Source organism: Mustela nigripes, chromosome X, assembly GCF_022355385.1.
Source record: "Mustela nigripes isolate SB6536 chromosome X, MUSNIG.SB6536, whole genome shotgun sequence".
Taxonomy (NCBI): domain Eukaryota; kingdom Metazoa; phylum Chordata; class Mammalia; order Carnivora; family Mustelidae; genus Mustela; species Mustela nigripes.
This window is the reverse complement of record NC_081575.1, coordinates 46,513,830-46,541,639: the sequence shown is the minus strand read 5'-3', so window position 1 is coordinate 46,541,639 and position 27,810 is coordinate 46,513,830. Positions and strand designations below refer to the sequence as shown.

At 38.5% G+C, this 27,810-nt stretch overlaps 1 protein-coding gene across 2 annotated transcripts in view; it reads right to left on the bottom strand.

Annotated features, from left to right (window-relative positions):
- The window catches only part of PCDH19 (protocadherin 19), a 130,037-nt gene that overhangs the window by 51,581 nt on the left and 50,646 nt on the right, over positions 1–27,810 (bottom strand). The window contains exons 3-4 of one of the 2 annotated variants that reach the window (XM_059385009.1): positions 18,150–18,208; positions 9,851–10,023 (exon numbers count right to left, since the gene is read on the bottom strand). In XM_059385009.1, coding sequence (XP_059240992.1) covers positions 9,851–10,023; positions 18,150–18,208 — 232 coding nt within the window. The remainder of the gene's footprint in view (positions 1–9,850; positions 10,024–18,149; positions 18,209–27,810) is intronic. The other variant, XM_059385010.1, reaches the window with a different exon arrangement.

The window sequence follows — 27,810 nt, the reverse complement described above, 5'->3', positions numbered from 1 at the left end:
GAAAGGAGAGTCTATATGAACTTAGAAGTGAAGAAAGCTGCCTCATACAAATTGGAAAACATCTCTGGCACTGGCTTTAAATTTGAAAACTCATGGATGGAAAGCTGCCTTGCTGGAATCAACTAAGGCTACCAAATTTCTCCAGGTGATTACAGCAGTGTTTGTTTACAGATATCTATTTAAAAGGGCAAGGTAACAAGTTATGCTTTTATTTAAAGCAGGTTACAGTGGCACTCCTGCATCACTAGGCACTAGACCATGAATTAGAAAGAACCTAAGCCTTAGCTAACTGGGATAGGAGAAGATGAATGAATGTATGTTTAAGGTTCTAACTTACACCAAACTGAAAATCTTTTTGCTAAACTAAAACAGGAATCTGAAGTGCCTCATTTGCCATTAAAGTGGCTATTACTACGGTTTAAAAGAACTAACTTAGGGGGCACCTGAGCCTACTTAGTAGGTTAAGCAACTGACTCTTGATTTTGGTTCTGGTTATGATCTCAGGGTTGTGAGATCTAGCCTTGCATGGAGTCCTGCATCAAGCCAGCATCTGGCTATCTGGTCAGTGGGAAGCCTGCTTGAAATTCTCTCTGCTCTTTTCCTCTGCCCCTCCCTCCACACACATGCACACACTCTCTCTCAAATAAATAAAAATAAATATCCTATCAAAGTACCATCCATCTTTTTCAAAGAAATGGAACAAATAATTCTAAAATTTATATGGAACCAGAAAAGACCTCGAATAGCCAAAGGGATATTGAAAAAGAAAGCCAACGTTGGTGGCATCACAATTCCGGACTTCAAGCTCTATTACAAAGCTGTCATCATCAAGACAGCATGGTACTGGCACAAAAACAGACACATAGATCAATGGAACAGAATAGAGAGCCCAGAAATAGACCCTCAAATCTATGGTCAACTAATCTTCGACAAAGCAGGAAAGAATGTCCAATGGAAAAAAGACAGCCTTTTCAATAAATGGTGCTGGGAAAATTGGACAGCCACATGCAGACAAATGAAATTGGACCATTTCCTTACACCACACACAAAAATAGACTCAAAATGGATGAAGGACCTCAATGTACGAAAGGAATCCATCAAAATCCTTGAGGAGAACACGGGCAGCAACCTCTTCGACCTCTGCCGCAGCAACATCTTCCTAGGAACAACGCAAAAGGCAAGGGAAGCAAGGGCAAAAATGAACTATTGGGATTTCATCAAGATCAAAAGCTTTTGCACAGCAAAGGAAACAGTTAACAAAATCAAAAGACAACTGACAGAATGGGAGAAGATATTTGCAAACGACATATCAGATAAAGGACTAGTGTCCAGAATCTATAAAGAACTTAGCAAACTCAACACCCAAAGAACAAATAATCCAATCAAGAAATGGGCAGAGGACATGAACAGACATTTCTGCAAAGAAGACATCCAGATGGCGAACAGACACATGAAAAAGTGCTCCATATCACTCGGCATCAGGGAAATACAAATCAAAACCACAATGAGATATCACCTCACACCAGTCAGAATGGCTAAAATCAACAAGTCAGGAAATGACAGATGCTGGCGAGGATGCGGAGAAAGGGGAACCCTCCTACACTGTTGGTGGGAATGCAAGCTGGTGCAGCCACTCTGGAAAACAGCATGGAGGTTCCTCAAAATGTTGAAAATAGAACTGCCCTATGACCCAGCAATTGCACTATTGGGTATTTACCCTAAAGATACAAATGTAGTGATCCAAAGGGACACATGCACCCGAATGTTTATAGCAGCAATGTCCACAATAGCCAAACTATGGAAAGAACCTAGATGTCCAACAACAGATGAATGGATCAAGAAGATGTGGTATATATACACAATGGAATATATGCAGCCATCAAAAGAAATGAAATCTTGCCATTTGTGACAACATGGATGGAACTAGAGCGTATCATGCTTAGCGAAATAAGTCAAGCAGAGAAAGACAACTATCATATGATCTCCCTGATATGAGGAAGTGGTGATGCAACATGGGGGCTTAAGTGGGTAGGAGAAGAATAAATGAAACAAGATGGGATTGGGAGGGAGACAAACCATAAGTGACTCTTAATCTCACAAAACAAACTGAGGGTTGCTGGGGGGAGGGGGTTTGGGAGAAGGGGGTGGGATTATGGACATTGGGGAGGGTATGTGATTTGGTGAGTGCTGTGAAGTGTGTAAACCTGGTGATTCACAGACCTGTACCCCTGGGGATAAAAATATATGTTTATAAAAAATAAAAAATTTTTAAAAAAAAAAATAAATAAATAAATAAATAAATAAATAAAAGAAATAACATGATAAAATGGTATCTATTATCTCAGATTTAACAGCTTGCAAGTTTGTTGTCTATACTATTGCAAAGAATAATGAAGTAGAACTATTATTTCTGATTACCAGGATTCCTCACAAGACAAATGTCTCTCATGAGGCTACCTCGATGAGACAAAACTTTTAATAAATGCAGCCACAAAGAGCTTGTTTTCTGATAAACTCCTTTCGCCACTTCTGGAGTCCGTGCCTTTCAAATTATTTCTGTGACACACCATCTCACAAATTCCTCCAATGACAATTCTTAGACCTGCATTTTTTTGAGTGAAAAAGTTCAAGGTTCACCACAAAACCTAAAATCCCACAACACCCTCCTGGCTTTGTCACTTGCACACAAATGTTCAACCCCAAAGGGTTTGCTCCAAAACAATTCTAGAGACTCTTATCTCACTGATCATCTCTTTGGCCCAACGATAGATAACTGGTTTGTATTCTCCCTGCATGGCAGAATAACTGGTTCATGGGACTGCATTCTGCCCAGTTGCAAAAGAATCGACTTTGTCTGCCCACCTTGAGCTGTGTGTAAGTCTCTAAAAAAACAACTTTAATGATGGCTCTAAGGGCCAGCTCAAACATTTTCCAGTCTGGATCTCATTGATTTTTCCACGTTTGGGGATTTGCTGGGGATAAGCCATGGAGGAAAAGAAATTGAAAAGACTTGCTTGTCAGAAAGCCACAATTCTAAAGTAGATGTGTGAAATTGCCTTTCCTTGGCCCAAAGTAAACAGGCAATCACCCATCTGGTAAAGACAGAGACCAAAAATACCCGAGGCTAAGACATGACTCTGGATGACAAAAAGTATCCATAAAAGAGGAAAACCATCTCACGAGTATTTTGCCCATACAGTAAAGGAATGACAAATGATTTTGGTATTCTTGAAATTGCTTTTTAAATTATGACTAGACTCAATTCCCTATATTTATTTTATAATAAAGGGGTTCAGGGAAAACAAACAGAAAAACAACTTCATAAATATGTAAATGACAAATTTAGATTTATGTTTTCCCATCCTGATGGAGTTTTTGGTTCTTAACCACCTTATAATAGGACACAAATGTCATTAAATAGAAAGACCCAAAAAAGATGAGGATCTTGACATTTCAATGGACTTTTTTGAGTATGAAAAGCAACCCATATGATCTAGCCCTATAAAACAACTTGATTTGCTTCTCATTTGTTATCCTATTGACAGTGTCCCTACTTATCATGGCCTATGGAGCTTGCTTTATCATAAAGCAATTGGCAAACCTTCACCTAGCAAATCACCCAAATACAGTCTAATTTTATTTAGCTTACTATATCAGGGCCTGCCTTCCACTATTCCACCAAAGGGATTCCATTACATCAGTGTCCTTTGAAATGTATTTTGCTTTCCAGTTCAAATAATCTTGATTAATTTCTTCACTGATCCTATGCGGTCTATTCCATACCAGACTATTTGTGCTACTGGTTCATAAACTCCTAGAGAATAAAATTCTTAATTATCCAGTGTGCTCCCTTTATATAATTTCCATCCTCCAGTGCTTTCTAAGTGCTTAAAAATATAGAAATTCTTAGTGTCAACTAGTCAAGAAAGCCCCTGACATCTATTTTCTTGATGAATAATGAGTCTGTTTCCACAGGTAATTAAAATCAATTTTTAAAATAGACATTGAATATGAGACAACTAAAAGCTCCAAGTGGATCAGGAAAACATCTTATTTTTCTTTTAAAAGTGGGGGGCACGGTGTTTCTATTTCAAAGCAGATGAAGACAACTGTCCTAAAAGAATTCTCTGACCAAAAGGCCCATGCCAAAATAATGGTAGCAAACAACTGCTAACAGCATGGATGTTTCCATTAGTTAAGGACAACTTTTTATTCCAGCAACTGTCTTGCCAGTAAAATGTAAATAACGCTTTGAAAGGAGTCCAATTATCTGGTGCAGCAATGTAGTTGAAATAAACAAATCACCCACCTGTCCCTGTATTCCCACATGCCCAGCCACTGCTGAGACTGAGACTGGATAAAAGTTCCTGGACATCAGAGGAAAAGGAAGACGGAGCATTGAGTACCACTGAGTGCCTCTAAACCAACAAGGTAACTGGACATGTCAGAGATTAAACCTATTGTATTATAATGAAATTAACTAAAAGTAAGCAAGAAGTTCGGCCTCAGAGCTGATAGGTTTAAAAACAAAATGATTACTTCTGTGACATTGTTCAAATTAGGGCATCATGGAAGAGTCTTTCATGATATTCTTATTTAAAATAAGATCTTGATTATAAGTCTTTTATTGTTTCTTTCACCTTGTTGACACAACGTTAATAAGGTTTTTAATAGTACCAGGCTCTATTCTTATAATGATTTCTAAAATCATAAAGAGTTATTCATTTCATCATTGAGCTGACCTTGGTCAATTCAGTAAACCCCAGATGATAAGCAAAGCTAAAGAGATGAGAACTTTCACAGTCAATAATAACAGTAACTGACACATTCAATTCCCAGAGACAGGCACACAGTGAGCACTCAAAATTATTGTTTGAATGAACAGGTGAAAGATACATATCTACTCATGGATTGTTCCTACCTGGCATTAGAATACTGTATACCTGAGATAGATGAAAACAGCTGAACATCACATACATAGATTTGCTATATGCATATACATTCCATTGTTCAAGTAATTAAACATTTCACCGTGTATATATATGCATGAGGCTGAAGACATTTTTAAAAGATTCTATGTGAGCAACCAGGGGATAACAAACCACATGAATTGCAAAACAGTATATCTAGCTTCAAAGATGCTACTTCAGGTCCAAGGGGATCTAATCAACCTCTTTGTTGAAGTAAAGATAAAAGTTTTTGACAGCAAATGCTATTCTGATAAAATGGAATTTTCGATTACTCTATGAACATCTGGTCCATGCTACCATTTCTGGAGACCAGCAGCACACTGCTTTGCAATGTCACAAAATATTCTCCATTGAGAACACCCTGTTTTGCCAAGAGAATAATTGAAATGAGTGTTTGGAAATTTAGTGAGATGAGAGGTGAGTCAGGGGGATAGGTAAGAGGATAAGCAAAGGATGTTCAGTCACTAAATCATAATTTCATTAAAAGTCTAGAGGAAATAAAATTACACATTGCTGATATACTTTTGGAAGTGTAAATATCTTAATATACCTGTGATTGAAACCAGAATATGCATAGTATGAAACCTACAGAATATTTTCATGGTTAATTTGTAATAGCAGTTGTATTAGGCACAGATCAAGTTCTTTCGATCCATGTTTTACACAACAAACGTGTTAAATGATATTCAGGTCATAAACTACCAAATAAACAAGTTTAATAAAATCCAAAAGGATTTGTATTTCCAGAAATAAAGCAATCATTACATCGTGTTTGGATGTATTTGTATACAAAAGCAAATAGCTGTTATTTTGAATTTCTGTATGTTGTTTCCATGTGGTATCAATTAGCATGGGAGGCAAACCAAGTCAGTGTTGTCGTGAACTCCAAACTAGATCCACATTAGTGCAACTAGAGTCATCTTTTCAGTTGATGAATTTATAATCAATAATTAAAATCATAAAGTAAGAGACAATGAGTATGATTTGAAACAAATTAGTTGAGCTTGGGACTAGAATGTATAGTTCTAGGACATGATTCCCAAAAGGACTACATATTTAAGTAAACATAATGGTATATCCAAGTCATGACAAATGGTCATGCAAAGAAGCATGGAAGAGAAGGAAGCTATTAACCCCAGCACTACTCAACCCAGAAATAACTGAGAGGAAGAGATTCAAACCCAGTGATACCCCTAACTATGCAAAAAAAAAACCGTGAATCTCTGGCACCTCTACCTCTCTAATGGTCAGTTACTCTTCTTGGAGACTGTCTGCTGCAGTCGCATAAGGCAAAATTCTTGGCCTTGCCAGAAGTTGGTAATTTTACCAAATAAGGCAAATTCGGGAAGAAAAGGCATTGGTTAAAGGATTTAAGCTCAGCACCAAATCACCTCAAGAACAAATCAGGCAGTAAAATATGCTGAATGACAACACTTCCTTGCTCTCAAGGCACTCTGAGAGCTACAGAGAGATAACATTCCAAAAAAGTGCTATATGTAAATAGAAAGTGCAGGATAAAGAATTCTCCATCACCTTCTTTTCTGGGAAGCCATGACAATAAGAGCTGAATTACTGGGGACAAGCTGAGACATATTAATTCAAGGGCACTCAAATGATAAATGAATGTGTAATTCAATCACCTGGCAACAAGGAAATTCAGCTCAACCAGTTCATTAACCAAGTGACCTAGACTTAGGCAAGTTGAGTGATACTAGGATTGATAATAATCTGGAAAGCAGATTCCTGTCGTTCCTTCTTACCTCCACCCTAACCCAGCTCATTACTGTTAGGTTGGGGCAGTCAAAACACAATCCAGACACAAGGGGCTAAACCCCTGGCTTTGCCCTTTGGGTGCAAAAGCCTTCCAGACATTGTTCTTCTTTGGTGGTATATACCTGATTCTAGGTTCCATCCCTAGAGGACTGTTCTCAAAGATGGGCTGCTGAAAATTAAGGGATTTGGGACTTTACTCTGAAAGTCATGAAGTACCTTTAACATTCACACTAAGCATTCTTCTGCTGTAGCAGTTAGGAGAACAAAACCCAAAGAAACTTCGGCAGTGTTTAGAAGCACAGGACCCAGGTGTCTGGGAAAGTGGGGAGCAAATATAATTTATACCTTTTCCTCAATGCTGGCAACACAGTAATAGCTCACTGAACAACCCATTCCTGCTCAAAGAAAAAATTAACAGATGCATCAAATTATCTCTATTTTGAAAATCCTAATATTCCTTATCAATCATGGGTCTCTATACATGCAAAGAAAAATGCTGTGCTAATATCCAAGTTAGAAAACACAGAAATCTACAGACATGAAATCCAAGGTAAGCCAAAACAAGGGCACTTGGGTTTGAGATGCCCATCACAGCATCAATGAACCAAAGACGCCAGGGACTATGTTTCTCCCCCTCAAAGAATCTTTGAGACTTTCAGTGCAGGTCTGAGTCCAGAGAAGATTCCATTTTCCCTCGTGACCTTTCCAAATTGGTAGTCCCCAGAAGAAACAGTACCATATTGCCCTGGAATTAATATACCTAGAACTATTCTTGTTAGAATGGTTACGAGATCAGGTCTATGTGGTTAATTGGCTCAGTGATTGTCTTTCAACTACTCTGCCTCAGGATAAAATGAGAAGTACTATGTAAATCCTAGTTTGAGATAGTAAAATGCTATAAAATGTTAATTATTGAAATTGTTGCTGTTGTTTGAGGTAGCAATAACTGAGGTGACACAATTTACATGCCCAGCCTAGAGCTTATTTGAGATATAACAGTTAAATACTATTACCGAAACCTCATAAGTTACTGGGAACTCATAAGGTAGAGCCTGAGATGTAAGCACAACTTGAATTCCGTCTGTACCCAAAGGTTAATGACTCAGCCAAACGAAAGTGAAAGAAAGCAAACTCAAGGGTTGGCTTAAGATTTAGCCACTGCTGGAATGATGGAAAAAAAATTAAGATATATATGTGAAAACTGAATACTGAGAAAAAAATATGAAAGTGTTGCCAAAATGGAACAGCAAAAAGTGTCTGTGTGTACATGCATGTGTTTAATCATCACCTTCTATGTAGGAGAGTCTTGGAATAATGCCACATGTTTGCTTTAGAAAACTCTCATTATTATACAATCTACATGATATATGTATATATGTGTATGTATATATATGTGTGTATATATATATATATATATATATATACACACACACACACAACACATCCCATTTGTAAGAAACACTCCCTCAGAAAAATTAAGCATAGTCCACTGATACTGTTTTCTAGAAAAATGCGACAAAAATTAAAACAGAGCTATTCTAGCCAGGCATAAAGTGAGAATCAATTATGACCATTTCCTTTCCCGGATTCACTTCATTTTAAAAAACATCTAATTAAAACCCTTTCTGATATAAATGAAAAAGCACTTTTTTGGGATACAAGGCTAGTAAGTGATACATACCGGTCTATACCCTGTGACCCACTACTAATCCTCTGAGAATTAAACAGTCTCTGTTTCAGTTATATAAATGTCCAGTTTTCTCATCTTTAGTCTTAGTAAGGTTGCCCAGAAAGTATATTATCTCCATGGATGTCACCACTTGCCAGTTAGGGAAGAAAGCAATGCACAATTAGTAATGACCTCTATATATTATAGACTTTGACACTTGAGCCCTCTGGGGAGGGGATGGATGTGGGGCCATTTAACAGAATCTACAACGACAAACTTTTTTTCCATGAAAAACATTTCCTTTTTTGAATTGTGCAATTTTTCCCCCTTTGGATTCATTTATAAGACCAAAACAAAAGCATTTAATGATGTTTACAGTGAAATGAAACAGCTGAAGACCAGCACATAATCACCGTATTTTGTTTTCTCCTCTTTAAGTCTTTTAGCAGTGGGGCTTCCAGCTGAGCTTGCATCTAGCTTCTCTCAAGACATAGCCACGCATTCTGAAGCTTCACTGAGCCTAAACACCAAGCTGAATTCATAGTTCTTAATTGAAAAAGACAGGCTGTTTTCCCAGCATGTTTGCATCAATAAAACATTGAAAATGACATTTGTGCCCAAGTCCATCTGAACACTCTGCCTTAGCAGAACTCTGCTAATGTTTTCATACCCTGGTTTATGCCCAGCATGGTTTTAAATAGCTCCTCTTGCTAAAGCATGTGTGGCTGTATTCACAAAAACAGACTCGTCTTCATATATGAGAAAGCCAGTCCTGAGCTTTGTTTTGAGGTGTTTTTCATATGCCCAGAATGTTGCTTGGAGTCAGCCATGTTTTCTTACACCGGTCTCTCCTATGATCAATGGCAGGCATGTGTATGGAGGCTAGAGGGATTTGGCATAGCAGCCCCACAGACAAAATTGGAAGTTTGGTACTTTCTCTCTTCAGTAAAGGGCATACAATCTGTGGTCAGAGAACAGAGTCTCTCTCTGAGTAAAGTTAACTAGTTTAATACGGAAATAAAACCCACCCCTTTGGTCTCATTAGTGCTATGTTCTGTGCAACTCGACTGATCAGTTAAATTTCATGTACTAAAGCAGAAAGAGGCATTTACTCCTGGTGAGAAGGCATCTGTTCATTTTCTATGTGCTCAGTGCAGTTATTATTGGAGAGAATGTATGCAATATGTACATGTAGTCAGCTTTTAAAATGCCTGAACATTATACAAACCTAGGGGATCCACTAGGCTAGATCCACTAGGGAGGATAAAGAAGAATCTGGTCTGGTGTCAGGACATCTCACAACTCTAGATGCTCTTCAGCATGAGCACAGTGCACGCCTTGACCACACACTCATTACAGTAAAGTAGTATAGTGTACCTACAAACATTCTGGGTTCTCTGTGATCTATGGCTGTGACTTACATCCAACCAGCTCTTACCATGGTCAGGCATCTGAGATCCCATGGAGGTCACGCTGGTGTTCAGCACATCGTTGACAGCAGTATCACAATACAGGCTCCGCTGGACATCATGCTCACTGTCAGTCTGGTCGCTCTCTTCATGACCACTATCCTTCAGGCTGTTGCCCTCTAAGTCCTTGAAGGTAGAGCTGCTGGGTTGAAGAAAGAATGAGAATTAACAACTGTGATCATCTAATTTTTAAAATCTTTCAGAGCCAGGATGATGTCAGCTCTCTGGTGAGGTCAACAGTGACTAGATTGCCCAAAAGAGTAGAAAGAAGAGGAATTTCTGTTTAGAGATAATGGAACTTGGGACATCTGGGTGGTTCAGTTGATTGACTGTCCAACTTGTGATTTCGGCTCAGGTCATGATCTTACGGGTTGTGAAATCGAGCCCCGCATCACATCAGGCTCCGTGCTCAGTAGGGAATTTGCTTGGGATTCTCTCGCTCCTTATCCTTCTGCCTCTCTCTCAAGTAAGTAAATAAGTAAATAAATCTAAAAAAAATAAAGATAATGGAACTTAATGCTGCAGAGAGGTTCCCACTATTGGATGTTGATGTAGCTAATACTTTCATTCCATTATCTTCAACATTACTACAGGCACGGTGGAAGAAGGTAAAATCTGAAACAACAACCTGCAAATAATATCACCATTTCATAAGGTTTTCCCTCTTCTTATATAATTAAAGTAAAATAATAGATAATGTTTACTGAGCAATTACTATACATAAGGCACTATTCTAAGTGCTTGACATGAATTAACTTTTTTTAATCACCACAACTATGTAAGAGAAAGGTACCACAAATATTCCCATTTACAGATGAGAAAAACAGAAGCACACAGAAGTTATGTAACTCACCCAAGGTCATACAGCTGATAAAAATGCAACAGATATAAGACCAAACCCAAGCAGTCTGGCTCCAGAGCCTGGACCCTTAACCACTATGTATACTGCTTTTCCAAAGATGTCTACTAATCCCCAGCAATTGAAGTGGCAGAAACTGAGGTAATGCAATTAAAATAGAAAGGATTATCGGGATCAGAGAACTCAGATCAGTTTTAACTGAGAAAGTCAGAGAGACAGTTTCAAAGAAAACAGGGAGAGGAAGGAACTGAGAAGAGAAGCCTCAATGCATGCACAGTAAGACAAAAGTGAGAACCAGAGAGTGAGTTCTAATAAAACTGTGGGTGCGGTTATGCTAAGAATATGAAAACTTGCAGCTGAGGAGTTTATGGGCCAATTTTTTTTTGTATTTATTAAATCAATCCACCATACAATGCCCTAAACATACAATCCAAGAACCTTGAAAAAAAAATAGAGGATAATACCTAAGGTACATCCATAGAGGCCCCACCTGCTATTTCTAATACTTTCTATGTCCTGACAGAATCCACAGATGTGCAACATAATCCATAAATTATGAATCTGAAATACCTAGTGAATGATGAACCTGTTCCCCAATCAGTGAGGAAGCAGCAAAGACAGACTCAAGAAAATGTGTTGTCTCAACAACGGAGAGTCATGCTTGTGTATTAGGACAAGTCCCAACGGACCTACTATACCTGTGAAAAGGGAGCCTGTGGAGAGAATAGTGCAAACTTGTTTGATGTGCTCAACCTTGTACATCCACAGGCCTGGCTCTTTGAGGCCTCGGTAAGAACATTCAGTACACATGATGAAGAGCTATGCCATGGACACAGTAGAAACACTGTCACTCACCACATTGGTCAATAAGAATCACTGCAGATTTTTAACATATGACCAACCTAGATGTAGAATTCTTGCTGCTCTGAATATGAAAAAGAAAGGATCAAAAGGGCACTAACTGGGAAGCCATAATTATAAGAAAATGAAGAGCAGGAGCGAGTAAAGCATTGACCTGTTTGCTAATTATTTTCAGAAAGGATCACTGAGCATCACCTGTATTAAAACTAAAATCGTTCAATAAGCCAACTCACTCAGCTCCTCCAAATTATGTCATGCAGCTCCTCAGCTCTGTGGACCCACCAGCATGTAGTTCTATTAAAAAACCAATCATCTTAAAATTCTTTTATGGTCAAGAAGACCAATTGGAAATGCAAGCTTTAGAGTGTGTAGCCATTTCTAGCTTTACAGCACAGATGTGGTGGTGTCCTGTAAATACTAATGCCAGAGCTTGAACAGATTCAAAGTCTGTCTTTTAGAAAAAATAGTATTTGGTCCTTCCCACATGGACTCCTGATTTTCAGAATAAAGGAAATGACCTACCTGGTTTGTATACTTTGAAAACAAAATTAATTTTTTGACCTGCATTTCTGGTACCTGGAGCACATGAAAATTTCTTCAATCTACAACACAAAATTGTTGCTCTAAGCCAGAGACATCAACCCTGAATTGAGTGCATTTCAGCAGTTGCCAAAATAGGCTTGAGACATATGTTGAAGAGGAATATGAGAACAATGCAATTTGCCATCCCTTAGACCAAGGCTTCTCAACCTTGGCACTATTGACATTTTGGGCTGCATAATTTGTTGTTGTCAGAGACCATCCTGCCCATTGTAGAATGTACAGCAGCATCCCCGGCCTCTATTCATTAGATGCTAGTAGTGCTTCTCCCAGAAATTATAACCCAAAAGGTCTCCATATATTGCCAAATCATCCTCAGTTAAAAACCACTGCTTTAGGTTCTTTAAAACTCTATTCGTGTGGCATGCTGGATTTCCAGACTATGGTGGAAAGAGTGCTGTCATTAGAACAAGTGACAATCCATACTGTGCCACCTCATTGATTGGACCTTGGGCCTGATAGCTAATGTCTTTGAGCCTCAGTTTCCTTGTCTGTAAAATGCATTTGCTAAAACCTTCTTTGCAAGGCCATTTTGAGGACTCAGCGAGATACCCTACATGAAGTACTGGGTAAATACAAAAGCTCAAAAAATGGTTATTGTTTAATATGATCATTACGCCATATGGTAATGTCTTCATTGAGTTACAATTAAATATTATGTCTGTGGTGTTTTTCTAGGATTGATACAGGAAATCTGTAGTTAAATAATGTTTCTCTATCTTCCATAAACTATAGTCAGACACTGTTCACTATGTTAATTGCTTCTAGATTTCAGGAACAGGAAAAGAAATTCTGTCAAATGTGTGTCCTTCTGTTATTTAAAAATGAGAACTATGTACTCTGGTGTACTTACCATTTTGTCTTGGCTTCTCAAAAGCCTCACAATAAATATAATATTAATTGCTGTGATTTGAATGTCAAGGATCACTATTTATGTTCACCCAATTGGTTTAGATCTGCTTTTTTAAAGTTTGATCATCCATTTTTATACATCCGAATATTACAAACTATCTCAGAGATTTTGTTTTTTAGATAGAAATGAGAGACTTAATAAAATAGTGAAGGATTGGCTACTTGGAACTGGTAGTGTAAGTGTAAAAGGTATTCTTGGCTAAAATCAAAAACACAAGAAATAACAAGTGTTGCTTAGAATGTGGAGAAAAAGGAACCCTCATGCACTGCTGGTAGGAATGCAAACTGGTGCAGCCACTGTGGAAAATAATATGGAGTTTCCTTAAAAAATTAAAAATACAACAAACCTACCATCCAGTAATCCCAATCCTGCATATTTACCCCCAAAATACAAAAACACTAATTTGAAAGGCTATACGTACCCCTATGTTTATTGCAGCATTATTTATTATAGCCAAGTTCTGGAAGCAGCCTAACAATCCATAAAAGAGGTGGTATAGTGTGGTGCATAAATAATGAATTTTGGAACACTAAAAAGAAATAAAATAAAATAAAATGGAAAAAAAAGAAGAAGAGGTGGTATATATATGAGGGAACATTATTCAGCCACGAAAAGAATGAAATCTTGCCACCTTCAACAACATGGATGGAGCCAGAGAGTATAATGCTAAGCGGAAACTGGTCAGTCAGAGAAAGATGAACACCATACGATTTCACTCACATGTGGAATTTAAAAAAAACAAAACAAAGAAAGAGAGAGAGGGAGAGAGAAGCAAGCCAAGAAAAAGACTCTTAGCTACAGAGAACAATCTGACAGTTACCAGAAAGGAGGTGGGGGGGGGGGATGAGTGAAATAGGTGATGGGGATTAAGAGTACACTTAATGATGAGCACTGAGTAGTGTATAGTATTGCTGAATCACTTTATTGTACACTTGAAACTAATATAACACTGTATGTTAATTATACTGGAATTGAAATTAAAAACTTAGTAAAAATTTTTTAAAAGACTCCCAAAGTGATAGCTATGTATTCTCCGAAAAAAAAAAAAAAAAAAAAGTAAGAGATCTAACTCTCCTCCTGCAAACCCTGGAATAGTTAACCCACTTAAAGATCAGTTTGTCTATGTGATGAACTAAGTACCACTTACTCTAGTCTTGTAAGGACATTTAGTGACTTAATCAATGGATATGGGGAAAGTTTAAGACCCAGTGAGCAAGATGTTGCAAATTGTGAAACAGCCTGGTAAATGGCTACTCACCCAAAACAAATAACATTTATCTTAGGCATAAAAAAATGCTGATTTCACTTGTTTTATTACCTGTGTACCTCTTGGGAAATGAAAAACTTGTAAACCAACTTTTGTGGGACAATAAATTAGGGGTACCTATTTGCAATGGTATTGTAAATGCAAATGTTTCTATGACCATGCTGGTGGCCAACAAAGGGATAGATTTGTTTGAAAACACCCAGAGCAAGACTCTGAACATAAGAGTTACTCACAAAATGCTTCATGAATAATCCTTATTCTAATTCTGGCCTGTATTTATCCTTTAAAATATTGGAAATCTTTCCAAAAGCTAGAATAATCTGAAAGGAAACAGGTCATATCTTCCTAGTAGATGACACCACATACCCAAGGAATGCCATCTAAGAGTAATAATGAGAAGGAAGTAAAAGTAAAGAGTATTGTAATTATATTTAGAGAATATAAGGATGATTCTTCAGTGGTTCCCGGATCTCCTCCCTCATCACAATCGCCTTGGGAACCTATGAAAACTGGAGATTCTCTAGGGATGGAGCTAAAGACTGCATTTAACAAGCTTCCCACATGATTCTAATGCACATCAAAGGTCAGAAATTGCTGGGGTTTTTTTTAAAGATTTTATTTATTTATTTGACAGAGAGAGATAGTGAGAGAGGGAACACAAGCAAGGGGAGTGGGAGAGAGAGAAGCAGACTCTCAGCTGAGCGGAGAGCCAGTGTGGGGCTGGATCCCAGAACCTGGGGCCATGACCTGAGCCAAAGGCAGACGCTTAATGCCAGAGCCACCCAGGAGCCCCAGAAATTGCTGTTCACAGGGAACTTTAGTGCTCGCTCTCATTGGAAAAAATGCTGAGATTTTCTTCAACTTCGTTCATCCATTCATTCAAGAAACACATACCAGCCCTTGTTATAGACAAGGCACGATACCAGGTGTGGCAAAACCCCCAGAACAATCTGGGTGGAAAAGGAAAGCAATCTGTATGCTTTAGGAGTCGAGGTTCATTTTCCTCACCACACTGCTATGCTATCTTGTTCATTTCCTGCTTTATTTTCTTTGTGCTCCAGCCTCATGCCCTGCTTGTCATTGCTCCAGAAGCACTACAGGTGTAGATATCAAACAGCAGCACAGAAACCAAGCATGAAGAAAGAGAGTGTTGTAGCAGGAGCAAAGTGCAACTGCCGGCTTTCCTTGAGCTGAGAAGATACCAAGGAAACAAACAGAGCAGGAAGGAAGCACATCCAGAAAAAAATTCTGAACTGTCTCGGTTTGTTAATCTGGAATCCTGACATAAACCTTGGGTATACCTGCAGGTTTTAGGTGATGTTCTGAAAACAAACGAAAATATGGAAATATAACACCAGATTCCGTGGTGCAAAGATGATGTGCCATCTATCTTCCCTTTCCCTTCAAGATCCACACTTTATCCTTCTCAGCTTTGATTTGTGCTTAGGGAAACCCCCTTGCTCTCTGTCTTTCTGTTGGCTTACCCGAGCGAGAGAGAAAAAGAAGCCTGGGTGTAAACTGTCTGGACAAGACAGGTAATGACTGCTGGAGAATGCCAAAAAGAAGGGTCCAAGAAGCATCCGTGGATAAGTTGGAAGTAAAGAGAGGAAAAGAAAAAATGGATAGGAAAAGAAGTTCTCAAAACTCTCCTGAAATTGGATTCAAAGAAACAGGACTTGAAGGGCGCCTTGGTGACTCAGTCAGTTAAGCATCTGCCTTTGGCTCAGGTCATGAACTTGGGGTCCAGCCCCATTTCTTCCCTTCCTGCTCCCTGCTTAGCAGGGAATCTACTTCTCCCTCTGCCATTCCCCCTGCTTATGCTCCTACTCTCTCTCTCTCTCTCTCTCTCTCAGATAAATAAATAAGATCTTTTAAAAAAAAAGTGACAGGATTTGATAGTAAAATTAAAACTGATAACAAGATTCAGAATTTCCTGGCTGCGAGATTTTTCCATGTGTGTAAATGGATCCTCAAGAAACTACATACAGTGAAAGCCCTTTCAAACATTACTGGGAGCTATTTGAACACAGTTTGCAGGGTTTTTATCACCTGGTGTTACCACTCTCTCTTAACATTTTCCACACATTTTACATTTTAAAAACCTTAGTCCCCAGAAAAGCATAGCACACAAGACCTCCTGTATCTTTCCAGGTATTGTGTTTTGTCTAAACTCAATGGATCCCATAAATTCCAAGGCCTTTGTGGTTTTTCAAAGCCCTCAAGGTTCCAAAAACAGAACCTGGCTGTGAAGTTACTCTAATCAGTGCACATAAAGAGGGGCTGTTTTCCTATGAAAACAAATCAGTCAGACAATTTTGAATTCCTTACCTTTGAGTTTATTCTGTGAGCTAAGGAAATATTCAAAATGGAGTCCTCCCAAATCCTCAGAAAAAATTCCAAACTGTGCTATGACAGGTAATGCTGGGCTATTCATTTTAATTAACCATAATTAACGATCATCACTTAAGGTCACAAGCATTCCAGACCAATATAGATAAACCTAACATGTTTTCAGGGGTTACTGCACATCATGAATTAAATTAAATATTAATTAAAGTGGCTTGTTCAACAAGCCAGTTCATTCTTCAAATCCTATTCATCTGGTGATATAAATTTATGGGATCAGAGCCAGCAAAATAATAGCATTTTCACATCTTCTCTACTGTAGCTCTAACATACCCTGCTTGCCTCTCTATTTTATTTATATTATTTTAACAAACACGCTCAGAGTTTAATTTTAGTCGCAAATAACCCCTGGACTATTCAAGAGCATATCTGCATGAAGCAATAATAAAGGCATCAACTGAATAGTCAGTCCTGGTTTTTCAGCACAATAAATTCTCCATTTTGTTTGGTTCTCCCTCCTTAGTGGGATCCCTGAACCTTGGTGCACCACACATGGAAACTTCCTTGGCAGTCTTCAGCTCCGTACTCTGCAGCTCCATGGATAACTGAGTTATGACCAACCAATCACACATACCCTAATTTTGAATGCTGTATTTGAAACACTTCCAAATATTTTAAGAAATATGGAATTCATGCAAAGATTCTTTTCCTCCCTCATCTACAAAATTCTTAAATATAAGAAATTAGTTAATCCACATTAACATAGCTTTAAGATGATTCCAGTGTTGATGGAACAACCGCAATCTTGAAATTCATTGAAAGTTCCACATGAGAAACTGCTTTAAGGCCTCTCTTAATTTAAGTGCAGAGCAACAAGAATTTTTATATGAACATGATTTTGAAAGTATCTGTTTTCTAATATTAGATTTCAAAATCATCATATAAAACCGTATTTTAATATGACCCCAGTTTTTTTAATTTGTGTTTATGCATACCTTTTGATGTAAAGGAATATGGTAAAATGCCAACAGTGATTATTTTGGCATAATGGAATTATCAGTGATTTTTTTTAATGTTTTTCTGAATTTTTCAAATTTCTTACAATAAGCAGATGGGCATTCGTTGTAAAATCCCAAAACAAAGGCATCATGGGGCACCTGGGTGGCTCAGCCAGTTAAGCACCCGACTCCTTAGTTTTGGCTCCACTCATGGTCTTGGGGTCATAAGATCCAGCCCCAAAGTCAGCCACCCTGCTCAGCAGGAAGTCTGCTTGAGAGTCTCTCTCTGTCTCTCTCTCTTTCTCTCTCTCAAATAAATTTTTAAAAATCTTTAAAAAAAGGCATCATTTAAAAGGTTTAATCTGGTCTGCTTTTTCTATTAAATGAAGCTTGGTTGTAGAAATAGGCAAGCAAACCAACATACCTTTTAATTAAATGGGCTCGGCTGTTCACGTAGTTGGAATCAAAGGAATAGTTTTCAGTCTGCAATAGGAAAAAAAAAGATTAAAAATGTCACATAGACAGTTTATGAAAAGAGCCAAACTGTCCTACTTAGGGGGAATTTTTCTGCCTGGTGAGAAGCAATGAATGAATCAGAAACCAAGGCCATAGTTGGGTAACAGCCTGAGGAATGCCTGCTATCTCCTTAGAGCCCTGGGGGCTCTGCTGAGGCAGCCCTCACCTGCAAACCAATATGAAATTGACACAAACATCCCCTAGAATATGGATGGCTACTGACCATGCAAGCACTTAGAGGAAGATACAGCATGACCCACAATCTTTACAGATACTAATTGTTTCCCATTCCCAGTGGATATAATTCTGTGCCCATCAAATTGACTGGAAGTTCAAAGGTATTTTTATTAGTAGCAGATAATTAACATGTTAAAATATTTATTCCATAGCTATGGAAATGCAGGCAAGGTAATCCCCTCCTGTGGATTTAAACTCTGCACTTCCCTTTGTTTTAAGACATTTTGCTCAGCACTGGTTATGCAGGAAGGCCTTAGTTTTATCACAGATATAAAGGCAAACAAGTATTATGCCTGAAACCCGGTGAAGGGCAGTCCACAGGGGGTACCAAAGTCTTTCATGTGAAACATGAAGTCTGCAAGCAAACCCTGTCTCAGCTCCTAACATTAAAACACTACTGCCTAATCTGATTACAGCAGGACTGCAAGAGAAACAGCTTTACAAAAGCAAATGCAGAACACCTGCCAGATGAAAGAAATGAGAAAACGTTTAGGAGCACCCAAAGGGGGCAGCCTTAGAAGGGGGGAATGCAGGTAAACGTTGATGTTGAAGTAATTGCAAGTCCTGAAAAAATTAATCTTATCCCCAACACTAAAGCACTACTCTCACTGAACCACTGTAGATACTGGAAAATGCCCAAATGCATCTCCATCCTCCTGCTAGCCTACCAGACATCCCCACCGTATTCACAATTCCCTGGGGCCCTCCTGAAGTCACTTCAACTAAAAGTGCCTAAAAAAGGAAACACAATAGCTATCTAGCTAACAAAAGAGCAGGTTGCTTTCAGGTGACTACCTGTCAGACATTAACTGTGAGAGGCTCTTAGATGCAGCTATTGGTTTCAAGGAACTCAAGAGTTTGGTAGAAAAGAAAACGGGATAGGTGATAGCAAATCCAACCACCAGATGGGCACCAAACAGCTAATAGTCAGGGTAGGGACCCTGAGTATCTAGAGGAGGTGGGGATGGCAGTGGTGGGTAGGTAGGAGAAAAGAGGAGAGAGTATTATGAAGAAAACTAAATCCCACCATTGTCTTGTACTTACTTAGGCATGCTCATACCCACTACATGCTCCTCATTTGAAGATGGGCTCTGTAATATCCACTCACACTGCTTCTATCTAGAGGACAAAAATCCCCTTTAATGTAAACCACAAGTGATTTTTGGTTCTGTTGGAAGGAATGGATTGGGAGAGTAAAAAATCAGAAGGGTCAGTTCATTTCTAATTCATTCATAAGAAAATGCATGCTGAATTTTTGCAAATACAATTACAGGAAGAAGAGGCCAACTTGAAGCTGCATTGGGAATACAATGCTGGAAGCATTGCTGGAAGAGGTAATCCATCAGTCAGTCAACCAACAAACATTTCTGGAATTAGTTTATTATACCAACATAATAGGCAAAAAATGTGCTGGGTAAGTATGCTCTTTTATGATAGTTGATAAAATATATATTTAATATATTTAAATAATGGAAGTCTCCACCTGCCAAAAAGCAGGCTGTCCAATTAAAACAGGAAATTGATTAAGTACTCAGGAGTTCAATGACTAGTTCCACTAGACAGCCTTGGGTAAATTACCTAATTTTCGCATGCCTCACTTTCTTCCCATATAAAATAGGGGAAAAAAGAACATGAATCCAAATGGGAAGTTCAACTGAATTTATCATGACTTGGTGGAAATGGTGGGAAACCTTATCCCCTGCTTTCTACAGAACATGAAGCACTAGTCGTGAGGCAGATTTCTAGAACCAATTTTCCCATAGTGGATGGGGCTCTGTTGAGTCATCTATTGTCTTTTTATTTTTGTAATCGGTCTCAGGTCTCTTTGTGAGGCCACTTGATTGTAGTTATGGAAACAACCTATGAAACAATTATTCTAATTGATAGCATACACTATTCTGACCCCATTAATACTGCATTCCAAACAACTGAGCTAATTGGCCATAGAGAGCCTATTATGGGTCTGTGTGTATTGATGTCAACTGTTCTTGCTCATATTGATTCAAGGTATGTGCTCAAACCCAACTTTTGTGCATTGAAAGGTTACATTTTTTCCACACTTCAAATGAAGCAAAGAATGAGACTAAGACCACCCTGAAGAAAGAAATAATCTTTTCTTAATGAATAGTTTGCATGTCTTAAGCTAGTGGTTCTCAACCCTAATGCACATTAGGATCAACTAGGGAACTTGGGGGTTTTTAAAAATACTATTGCCGAGGTCCCACTTCAGGAGATACTGAGGTAATTGGCCTGGTGTAGAGCCCCGGCATTGGTGTTTCTTAAAGCTTCACAGGTACTCCTCACTTACATCCGGAGAGAACTGTCCTGAGCAAAGGACCAACCACAGGCTTTGACTGCGTGTTTTCTGTGTGCTGTTTTCTAATGCAAGCCCAGCTGTTTAGAGGACAGCATCTCTTCTGTCAGATTATTTGTCAAGGTCATCTCAATACAGGCTAAAACACCAGGGCAGAAATACGCTTTTTAAAGAAGTAATAAAGGAGCTTTTCTTTTTTTGCATGAAAATATTGGCTCCTGGTTAGCCTTATTTAATCAAAATTTGCTTGACATTATTCCAATCCCCTCTCTAAGTATTCTAAATGGCAAATAACATGAAACATTTGAGAGGGAAAATTTTCTTTAAATGTCACATTAATTTCACTAGGAAATGTCCCCATCTCTAAAGAGACAGCCAAGTTAACGCAGGAACACAGTAAAGAGACAAGAACAACATTTGCTTCTGGAAAAAAAAAATTTTGACATTAAAAAATGGGTCTAGAGCAAATTTTTATTTCCATCCTCAACAGAATGGAAAATAAGAGTCACTTTCCCACCATTTAGTATATTTCTCCCAAATCCTTTCTTTAATTAGAAGTGTTTATCCTAGGAAATCATTGAGAACAGACTTTTCTCACTTGGCTTAGGTTTAATAACACCTTGATTCTCTGAAAACCTGAAGAATAAGTACTTCTAGATAGCTGGGATTTTTTTTTTTTTAGATAGCTTAAGGCTTTCCTCTGCAAGGACCAAAACTTTGATTTAAAATCCTACCCATTCTGCCTTGTTTATTGGTTACTTAGGCGCGCCCTTCTAAACATAAATCACTGTACCACACCGGCTTTGCCGGTACACTCACTGACCCCAAAGAGCTCTGGTTTTTGAGTTCTTGCCTTTAATTTTTAACATATGGTCCTTTACCACCTTGCTATGAAACACTCAGGATTATTATTTCCCAGTGCTATCAATGTATCAAAAAAAGCTCCTCTTCCATTTCAAGTTTGATCCTTCTACTCTACTGTGTTCTTAGAAACTGTTTGTCTGGAAAATAAGAGGTAAGGTCTGGGCAGAGAGCTGAAATCTTGTTGTTCTAAGAGGGAAATTAAGTGATCTTTAATACAGAGACTTTTGTGTAATGTTTTGGTTCTTGTTTTTTGGTTTTTTACCTGCTTTGGAGCCTTCTTTGACTACTACTTCCTATTCTGAGCTCCCTTCTGGATATGTGAGGTTTCCAACAAGACTTCTGGGTAGGTGGTATGCTATTATGTCTCTATGCTAATAAGTCTGGCACATCACAAGTCCAATTCTTCCATTTTGTCAGGCCCCCAAGGTACCCGAATGTCCTACTTTAATTGTCATTTTGCATTACTTTTACAGTTCACTGAATTTTACCCTAGCTTCTGGAAGAGTGACTGTGACTCTCTCAGCACCACATTTATCACCAGGAGAGACTTCAACCCTAAGGAGAAAGAAACCAATAAATGCAGATACCCAGGACTAGAATATTTGCTCATAGCACAAATCCCCAATCACTACACAAAGCTACAAAAGGTTGCAGACACTGAGATTAAAGCAGAGAATAGTCAAACCTTAAGGTTTTCATTTGAAAATGAACAGCCTTTTTAAAATATACTTTAAAAGTACCATCAAAATGAAAAATACCTAAATTGAAATCTGCTATCTAATTATTTTGTTTTAATTTTAACTCTTAATCATTTTAGCAATACAAACAGGAAAACTAGAATTACAAATCAGATGCACAGTAAAGTGATTTTAAAACCCCTGTCCTTTTTTTAACTGCTGATGTCTATTAATGATAATTGTACTTATAGATCAATGATGAAAAGACCCATAATCTTTTCTAAAACCAGTTTCTGTTTTAGATGTTCAAATGACAACTCTTCACAAAGGCATTTTTAGAAAATGAATTGACAAATGGCTTTTTCCTACTTCCTATCTCCAACACATAAAAATGAAAACATAAATTCTATATAAAAATAAAGCCAGCATGCCTCCAGCTAGAATGTATATTCAAAGACTCATCCATTCAGACAGCAGCAGCTGAAGCAGGAATTAGTGAAGATGGAATAAAAGGCACCATCCCTAAAGCTGCCATCACTAGAAAGCCCATAGCCCATATTTACCCTGAAATGGAAAACAAACCAAGTAAGCTCCCAGGAATTTTGCCTACACACATCTCAGGCCTAATTCTCATTCATCCATTCACTCATTCATTCATTCATTCATTCTCTCTCTCTCTCCTCCCTCCTTCCCCTCTTCCATTCCTCCCTTCCTCTCTCTCTCTCTCTCTCTCTCACTCATGCATAGTCAAAAAAATCCATTTTGACTACAGTGAGCAATATAGTATAGTGGGATAACCTGGATTCCCTCCCCATGTTTGTCACTGACTCACTGATGGCCTTGAATAAATCACTTTATCCCTCTTCAGGCCTTAATTTAGCTATCTATAAAATGAAGAGAATAACCCAAATGATGTCAGTGTTCCCTTTAAGCTGCAAAAATTCTAGGACTCTAAAACAAAAGTCTCTCATTCATTCATTCGTCCATTTAATAAACATGCACCAACCCCTGCAGATGAAAGAAATTTAAAAAAAGACAGGCTGCACCTTCAAGGAGGTCACAAACTAATGGACTTCTTACCAGGGATGGTTAAAATGTCAGCCATTCGGACAACAAAAATTAAAAAATAAAAAATACATACACACACACACACATACAAACACACACACCCTACACACACAAAGAAAGAGTGGCACATACTCTTTTGCAGATACACACATATACTTATACACAGGCTGCTAGAGTACAATTTGGGGAATCACATTGCTACTTCATAGAGCTAAATAACACCATAATGGCTTGATGAGAGAAGGTGACTCACAGAGGACGATCTGGCCTTTATATTTCTTACACATACAAACTCGCATCATAAATAAAGGCAACCTCTCTCTCCTATCAAATGGGTTATAAAATTCTTAAGGTTTTTCAAAGGAGTGCATGTATCTGTTCCTTTAGCTCCATTTCCACAGTCTTCCTCACCTTGTGCCACTGTTTCCTCATCTGTGTTTGTTTTTTACTCCAGCCCATTCTGCAAAATGCTATGTGGGTAATCTTCCTCCCCCCGTTTTCATTACAGCACTTCTCTTCCCAAAAGTTTCAGGAACTCTTTACAGGGGGGTTTCTTGATGGATTCAGCCTTAAATCTAAATTAAATCTTTAGTTGAGTGGTCATCCAATATCAGTCCTCTAATTCTCCCATATCTAATGTACCTCGCTTTTAATATATCTACATCACTGGTCATGCCACATTACTTAGCATTTTCTCAGCACTGTGCAATGTGTTTCCATACATTCTATGATTATTTCACGTGTAGTATGTCAGTTCATCCTCCAGCTGGGCTGGACGCTCTCTTTTCAGTCCTCACTGCCACAATGCTAGACCCTTAGCCACTATTCATAAAATGCCTTGGTGAATGAATAAAGAAGAACTTGAAGAGGTTAATAATGAGGCTACTTATCACAATGAAAGCAGATGATCAATTCTATTAGGCCAAGTGGTCCTGTTTCTTCAGAAAGCATCCATTCTCCACGCTGCCTTCTGTAGTGACAATTTGTTCTCTGTCCTCACTCCCAACCATTACCTTATAAACATACAATAGTCTGGATATAACTGCCAGGGATAAGCTGACACACTTTGGTGCTTTCTACCCATCTAAATCCATCAGTCCTGCCACATCTCTGGGAATGGCAACAGTGACACAAGATAGTGTTTCCAAACCAAAGCAGATAAAACTTCTGTAAGGAGATAAGGCTCTGCCAGATTGCAGCCCTCTGAGTCACAGATTGACAGTGTGGCAGCTACTTTTCTACATGTGAAAGAGAATTCTAGGATTCCAGTGGCTTTAAAAACAGGGCTATCTACAGGGAAACACAGGCCATGTGGTTAACTAACGTCCAACAAGTCAAGCTGAAAGAGTTCCCCTCTTAGTAGTCTTCCATCATTCACTCCCAAATTTCACTAGCCCCATCAATGTGGTCACACTACCCAGAGATGACAAACACAGCCTAGGGAAAGTGCTTTTCTCTGCCTTCATTGTTGACTGGGCCAAAGTTGTGCCTTTAGAAGAGCAGCCCAGTTGCCAGTTTTACTACAAAGACCTTCTTGAGAAACACAGCAGCTTTCTGCAGGCATCCATGCAATTCAGAGGCAAAAGCCTGCTGGAGGACCAGGCTAAGCACCATACCATTAAATAGATGAGCAAAGCCTTCCAAATAAGGCTCTAGGATCTTTTTCTAAGTGTTCTGTGGGGTGTAGTGCACTATAAAGTAGTATCTGCTTGTAAAAAGCTTTCAGGAACCAGTTGATGCCTAGTCTATGCACAAATGCAAAACCAACAAGACCTCAGTATGAGTAAAAATAGCTTATGAGTAAATAAGAAGAATCCAATCATGTGAGCCATGCTATCTCATCCCACATAAACAAAATTCACCCTGAGAAGCAAAGAGCTATCAATCACATTTGCCAGCAGAACCCTGGAGTCCAATCACCATCCCCAACTAGGTAACTACAACGTATTAAAGCTATTTTGCAGGCACAGAGTGCCTTTCATCCCCAAATATCAAAGTACTTTACAAGCAGGTGCCAACTGTTATTCCCCTTTTAAAGAGCCAAGAAAACAAACACTACAGGTTAAGTGCTACAGCCATGTTAAATACTGAGTCAGCTAGAACAAGCCACAAAAACAAGGACAGCAAGAAAAATTCCCAGGAGCACTGTTCTTGGCATTACCAACTACTGAGACAGAGAACAAACACACGGTGGTAACATCAAGGAAGTGATTAGTCTGCTTTACATCTGTCTTCCTCAGCATGTCTTTCTCAGTTCCTTTCCATGAGTGAATCAGGAGAGTATAGTCTAGCAGTTAGACAAAGATAAATTTGTCACATGCTAACTGAGGGCAGTTCTCCAGTCCCATCTGGAGAGCCTAGTCACAGAGTCCAAGGGATCCAGGAACAAGCCACTTTTCATCCCTAGACCTTGGTGACTACTTCAACTGTCCTTTTGAGGCACTGGCAACCATCTTTACAAGGTAACCTAACATGACTAGTGATGACTTTATGGGGTAGCTCCAATTTCAGAAACTATGACTTGATAAACCTGGCCCAACTGACAATAAGAAACAAATACAAGACTTCCCACAAGAAATGGCCCAGGGATTCACATATGCCCTCTCCTGAATACAGCCAATGTTTGACCCCTTCTGGCTTAGGGAAGACCCAGCACACTCTCAGAAGCTGAACTGATCTATTCCTTTCTGCTAGATTCTAGCTTATCAGTGCTTCAAGTCTCTGTTATTTAGCCGCTATGGAGCCCTAACTTACTGCAGAGTATAATTTCTATTGAGGAGCCTTGTCGGCTGAAAAGACTTAAAATGTTTGGGGAGAAAACAATGGGTGGCCCTGTGCCTGTGGCCCAAAACAACACCCCCCAAATCCAACTCCAACCCCAATCTCATTATTTATATTATACATCACTTAAAACCCAGTTGCTTATTTAATATTGAAGGAGTAACAGCCTTTGGCATATCATATACTAAACTCATTTCTCTAGTACCAGCCTGATGCACGAGCTTGTAACATGTAATCATGCTGACCAAAAACAGTCAAGTAATATACAATCTTAGAAATAGTGAATGTGTTAGCTTGATGTTTTCTAATTAGATACAATACAATAGACCATTTTCTTGTTTGTGGTCAATGAAATTCTCCACAGTTCTCTTTTGGTGCCGCTATTTCAATTACTGCCACAGCAAACAGGGGCATATCTCAGTTTGGTGGAATGTGTAGGATCAGATATGTGCATACACAGCATCTGCTTATATTTACTGTCACAAAAAATGTAAACAGATTATTTATTTCTGATCTTTTAAGCATTAATTTTGAATTTAATGAGGCACAATAAATATTTCTCAGAACCAGACTCCATGGTTGCCTAACATTGGAAACCCTCTAATTATGTCTGTAGTTTAAATAAAGGGCCCTGATCACAGAAGGAAAGCCACAGTAGCCTCCATTTTCTAGCAACTTCAACAGGCATTGCAGCAAATCAGTGTCAGAGGAAAGAAAGTGCTCAAACTTTAACATCGCTTTATGAACAATAAATGAGAAGCAATAGGAAGAGGATTCAAGAAAGTAATGAAAGTGTTTAGTCATTCTCTAAAAGCCCCTACCTGTCCTCCCAAATCTTAATATACTTTCTCATTTTATGCAGGGTGTGAGCTAAGGGCAGGTTAGAATTTGACCTGATCTGAAAACAGAGATTAATCAAAAGGCTACTATCTGACATAAGAGTGCTGGCAACCATGCACAGTAAAGCCATAATTATACCTCACAAAGTGGCTAATATTATCAGCAGCTTGAAATTGCCAGAGTATGAGAAATCTGTAATGTGGTTATGCAATGCACGAACAGAACAATTACTGAAACATCTTGCATTTATATGTAACTTTAGATCACAAAGTATTCCAGAATGTTTAACAAGCTGTTGTAAAAAAGGGATTGGTTTCTCCCACAGCTGAATCAAAGTAGTCATTTTGCATAGGTAACAGTAAATAAAAAGGGTTTCAGGAGAGAGAAAAATTACTAAACCTTAGAGAAGCCGTAAGGGAAATGAATAAGGGAAACCAATATTTTTAGATGGGCAGAAAATAGACACCCAAGTTGAAAACTGGGGCTGAAAGTAGGTACATTTTCTGCACACCTTAATGACACAGAACTGAAGAATTTTGCTTCTCATCTGAGTAGCAAGACATCCATGAGGTGCTTAATGACTACAGTAGAGCAAATGCCACTATTAATACCATCCTGAAAAAAGAATTAGTGTTTGGAAAAGGACACAATACACAAAACTTGTCATTTCTTTTGTTTTCCTTCCTTCCTTCCCTCCTTTCTTCCTTCCTTTCTTCTTTCCTTCCTTCCTTCCTTCCTTCTTTGCCCCTTAACCAACATTAACTAGTTAATCCTCCTGCTACGATTAG